Here is a 6,000-nt window from a genome sequence, read left to right on the forward strand (position 1 = left end):
TCTTCCAGGCTGTGCTACCTGGAAGGCACTAGGATTAGGCAATAGTTAGGGTTAGGGTTAGGCCTTGAAGGCGACGTTGGGGGCTTAAAAAACCACTGAGAAGTGAATACAGGTATATTTAGACTGACTGTATGAGAGAAATAAAGTGTTTTTAACATTAATGCATGTAAACATGTTCAAAAAGAAGCACACAATACAAGTATGAACCTGAACATGAACAGAATACGGGACCTTTAATACCTTGATACTGCCCATGCCTAATATAAAGTTGAAAATCAGCAGAATACCTCAAATTATCAACACAATCCGTCATCAACACAGCCACAATAGAGCTCAACAGTGAAGTTCAACAATCTCAGCGAGATAAAAAATAAAAACCCACCTGAGCACAGAGAAGACACGAGCCATCTTCCCGATCGCTCGGATCTTATTTCTGATCACTTCCTTTCTGACGGCTGGAGTTCCACCTGAAGCACAAAACAGAAGAAAGAAATCGTAAGAAAAACACGACAATCAAAGCTCTGTATGTATATATACACGCCGGTAACGACTGTAGCTTCGCTGTCTTTTGTCTGAGACGTTTCAGCCTTAAAAACTCGATTTGATGAGTTGTGTTAGGACACTGTGACGTGATGCAAAGACACTTTGTGAGGCGGACCGCGCATTTTTTAAGACAAAAATCACACTTCTTCTCCAAGTCATAACTAATTTAAAGATTTTTATTGGGGAGCTATTCCCTTTATTCGATAGTGACAGTGGACTAGGGCTGCAACTAACCATTATTTTCATAGTGGATTAATCTGTCGATTATTTTCTCGATTAATCGATTAGTTGTTTGATCTATAAAAATGTCAAAACATGGTGAAAAATGTGGATCAGTGTTTCCCAAAGCCTAAGAGGACGTCCTCAAATGTCTTGTGTTGTCCAAAACTCAAAAGATATTCAGTTTACTGTCACAGAGGAGAGAAGAAACTAGAAGATATTCACATTTAACAAGCTGGAATCAGAGAAATCTGATTTTTTTAAATAAAAAAATTACTGAAACGATTAATCTATCAAAAATAGTTGGCGGTTAATTTAATAGTTGACAACTAATCGATTAATCGATTCATCGTTGCACCTCTACAGTGGACAGACAGGAAAGGGGGAGAGAAAGAGAGGGGATGACACGCAGCAAAGGGCCGCAGGTTGGATTCGAACCGGGGCCGCTGTAAAGGACCCAAACCACACGGGGCGCACGCTCCCACTGGGTGAGCCAGAGGCCGCCCCGTCATAACTTATTTAAATCTTCACAAACAGACACACAACATATTTACAGATTCAGTGTGACTTGCACTTGCCGAGTATTAGGAGTGGGGAAAAAATCGATACAGCGTAGTATCGCAATATTTTCCGTGGCAATACTGTATCGATACACAGACGCCAAGTATGGATCTATTATTATATGTGTGTTGGTCAGTTTGTCTGCTGGACAATCCCATTTTGCAGCGATACAATTGAAGTGAGATGAACAAAGAGATAAATGTATCTTTTTAGATAAAATATACATATAAAATGTATCGCAGAATATTGCAATATGTTTAAAATCGCAATAATATCGTATCGTGACATAAGTATCGCGATGATATCGTATCGTGAGGCCTCTGGTGATTCCCACCCCTACAGAGTATATCATAATGTCTGATGTCGGTCGTGAATAACCATATTAAATAAGATGTGGGGAGGGGTATGACTGGAGGAGGAATATATGTGAAGTACTGTGCAGTAGTTTGATTTATTTATGACATTCGGGCCTTTTAGGGAAGTGCGACTACTACTCCTTTTTACTTTATTCTATTTATTGATGTGTGTATGTTATGTGTTAGATAAATAGTGCTGTAGATGTCTGGGTTTGTGTGGTGGATTATGTGTCACTATGTCTGTACTGTACAACAACGAATGGCCTCACGGGGACGTTTAAGTTTTCTAAGTCTAATCGTCCATGAATCCACTGAGAAAACATTGGCATAAAGTCGCCCCTAACGGCAAAACTTCCCCAAGAATAGTCATGTCTGTAACTTTTCTTCAGTATTAAAGTAATCCAGGGATAGTTTTCTGTACATCCATTGGGACACCGTAGACTTTGAGCTGCTGACAGATAGATCATTCTGCTGACACTTAACATAAACAACTATAGTTTTCCCTGCAATTATACGTCTTAGGTGCAGCACCAGAGACGTTTTTTTGCAGCAACATAAGCTGAATGAATGTGAAATGCCAAAAACAGCAAAAAAAAAACATCAACCTAAATAAAACACACACACACACACACACACACACACACACACACAGAGAGACACACACAGAGACATATAGAGAGACACACACACACACACAGAGAGAGACACACACAGAGACATATAGAGAGACACACACACACAGAGAGAAAGAGAGACACACACACACACACACACAGAGAGAGAGAGAGAGAGAGAGACACACACACACACACAAAGACACAGAAAGACACAGACACACACACACAGAGACACAGACACACACACACACACAGAGAGACACACACACACACACAGATAGACACACACACACACAGAGAGAGACACACACATACAGATAGACACACACACACACACAGAGAGAGACACACGACACACAGACACAGAAAGACACACACACAGAGAGAGAGAGAGAGAGAGAGACACACACACACAGAGACACACACAGAGACACACACACACACACACACACACACACAGAGACACACAGACACACACACACACACACAGAGAGACACACGACACACAGACACACACACACACAGAGAGAGGGAGAGAGTGACACACACACAGCCGTGTTGCAGCAACATAAGCTGAATGAGTGTGAAATGCAGCAAATAAAGTGCCAAAAACGGCGAAAAAAAGCATCAACCTAAATGAAAGCCTTTTCTCAGATCTAACGACTGAAGTTTGGACTTTTTTAACACGTTTTGTCTTCAAGTTGTTTGAGTCTTATTTATCTATTTTCTGCTCCAGCTTTTCCAACGTTTTTAAACACAGATATGGAGATAATAACGGTGCAAAATTGTGTCAAAGTGCTTCATTTTTTTAATTGAAAAACATCACATTTATTCGAGGAAAGACCCCCGCCAAATATGCACACTTAAGTCGTCCACAGACCTTGGGGGGAAAACACGGCAAAATAACAACGTGGCTCAGCGAGTGGCCCACGGTGTCACATTTGATCTAAACATAACTTCATGTTAACGGTGTCTATTTCTTCATACTGTAGCTTCCTGACATTTTCAGCGGGGTATATGGTATATAACGGCATTTGTGTTATTCAGGGGAGGGTGTGGAGCAGCTCGTCACTAAAATAGAATAGCTGGTCCACCTCGAAGGTCAGTCCACCTTAAGTTAGAGAGCCTGGAGTCCCAAGTTGTCGCAAGCAGCAAGACACGGGAACACGGCTTGGGTCTTAAAGAGTTGTAGCATTGATTCTCCGACAAAAACTATACACACGATGCTACGTTTACAGCTAAGAACGTCACACACACAGTCTCTCTTTCTTACTAACGGCAACGAATGGAAAATAGAATCAAATTGGGACCTCGTGAATGAGAATTGATTTGGGAAATCGTTGGCGATACGCAGCGCTAGATTATATCGTATCGTTGGTCCTCTGGCGATTCCCGCCCCTATTTGACGGTATTTAAATCACACAGTCGGGATTTCTTAAAGGGTATAAGAACTTTAAAGTATCAAAATGCTCAATTCACAGAGAAATGCACACAGCCCATATTCAGAAACTGGGTTTTTTTTTTTTTTTAAAGTAAAAGCAATAATGTTTATTACCAAAGCTAAATACAAAGGGCTGAAAAAAATATACGTAAATAAACGTGATTTTCACTTTTGTAACCACAAGGTTGTGTTCTATAACAGAGGAAGTTCAGGTCAAGAGAGCAGTGATTGTGCTTTTATAAGACGGACATCACACACACACACACACAGCGACAAACACAGAGACACACACAGAGACACAGGGAGAGAGAGACACACACACACACACACACACACACACACAGCGACAAACACAGAGAGACACACACACACAGAGACACACACACACACACACACACACAGCAACAAACACAGAGAGACACACACACACAGAGACACAGCTACAAACACAGAGAGACACACACACACACAGAGAGACACACACACAGAGACAGAGAGAGGCACACACACACACACAGAGACACACACAGAGACAGACACACACACACACACACACACACACACACACACACACACAGAGACAGACACACACACAGAGACACACACAGAGAGACAGAGACACACACAGAGACACACACAGAGACACACACAGAGACACACACAGAGACTAGGGGTGCAATGGATCACAAAACTCACGGTTCAGATCACGGTTTTGAGTCACAGATCGGATCAATTTTCGGATCAGCACAAAAAAAGGGGGAATTTAAAGGATTTATTAAACATGTAATAACAATAATTTTTAACAATCACAACTTCTTTCACCAGTAAATTGCTGTTAAATGACAAAAACAGATGAGAAAAAGGTATTTTACAATAACTTTGAATGCACCACGAGGTTTACCATTTTAAGTAAACGCAACATTTATCCCCGTCTGTGTTGTTTCTCCGACAACGGCAGCGACCACAGAGCTAGATTGTGTCAAAAAAAATCAAGCCCGACCCAACCCGAGCCCGTGCACGTTGCGTCCGAGCCCGGCCCGACACATTAACCGACATTTTTTTGAATACGTGGGCCGTTATAACTGACGTTCTCAACTACAATTCAGAGTTGTTAGAACTACAGAAATCTGTTAAGAGGGGGTATGCTTGGAGAGGTAACAGAAGAGGTCGTTGAAGGCTGACTATCATCCTTTCTGCCATGGCGAGCCTTCTTCACGTGTCTGTTCATCGTTCCCGTTTTTCCGCTGTCGTAGGCGAGCAGCGTGACGCACTTAATGCACTCGACAAAGTCGACACATACGTTGTCACTGCCCACGACTTGTTTAAACTGGTTCCACACCTCCGTCTTTCCTCCAAACTTGCTCAAAGGTAGGCTAATTCTCCTGTTGCCTATGACGTCGGTTTCGGAGCATCAGAGAGCACCGAAATCTGCGTTGCTATTCTGTCCGGTAGATACCGGGCACCGGTGCCATATTAGCCCAGGATTTTCATTCATGCGCCGTTCACGTGAACAGAAAATTGCGTTGCCTGTATCTTTTCACGGCAACCCTCCATAGAGATTTATCAGCCTACTTTAAGTAGAACTTATTTCACACTATTATTATGGTTAAACTTTGCAACTGAACTGAACCGTGAGTGTTGATCCGTAGGGACCACGGATCAACACTCACGGTTCAGAAACCACTAACAGAGACACAGACACACACAGACACACACACACACACACACAGACAGACACACACACACACATGCAAGCACGCACGCACTTCACCATCAACACACACCAGGGATAGACGCTAATACTTTTAAGTACTGGCCACACGGGCCACCAAGCCCCTAAATGTAGGTGCCAAAGTACATTTTGGTGGCCCCCCCAACGTAAAACCTCTATAAGCAAGTCTATCTTTTTCGCCCCCCTTCCCCCTCATCCCTCTGTCTCTTTACACTGGATATGTAAGAGAGCTGGTACATGTGACTGTACAAAGCTTACAGCCAAACCATTCAACTATACTGCTCAGGAGTACACAATCTCAGAAGGCTGAGAAAGAATGAAGAATGGAGACATCATCGGCATGTCTGATGGCATAATTGACATGCATAATAAATAGCTAGGCGCAGGTGCCGAGAAGGACTTGTTTGTTTCCGCCAGCAGCTAAGTTTACGAGAATTTGCGGGTTAACGTTAGGCTAAAGCTAACTCCTGATCCGCTATCACTATGCAGCACTTTTCTCGCAAAAGTACAGTGCAGAGTACGTTTTTGTGG

At 42.6% G+C, this 6,000-nt stretch overlaps 1 protein-coding gene across 5 annotated transcripts in view; it reads right to left on the reverse strand.

The window, feature by feature from the left end:
* Nucleotides 1-6,000, reverse strand: part of ppp3ccb (protein phosphatase 3, catalytic subunit, gamma isozyme, b) — a 54,863-nt gene that overhangs the window by 13,241 nt on the left and 35,622 nt on the right. For 3 of the 5 annotated variants that reach the window (XM_031287887.2, XM_031287886.2, XM_031287885.2), the window contains exon 11: nucleotides 383-467. In XM_031287887.2, the coding sequence (XP_031143747.1) occupies nucleotides 383-467 (85 nt within the window). The remainder of the gene's footprint in view (nucleotides 1-382; nucleotides 468-6,000) is intronic. The other 2 variants (XM_035991834.1, XM_035991833.1) reach the window with 1 other exon arrangement.

Source organism: Sander lucioperca, chromosome 14, assembly GCF_008315115.2.
Source record: "Sander lucioperca isolate FBNREF2018 chromosome 14, SLUC_FBN_1.2, whole genome shotgun sequence".
Taxonomy (NCBI): domain Eukaryota; kingdom Metazoa; phylum Chordata; class Actinopteri; order Perciformes; family Percidae; genus Sander; species Sander lucioperca.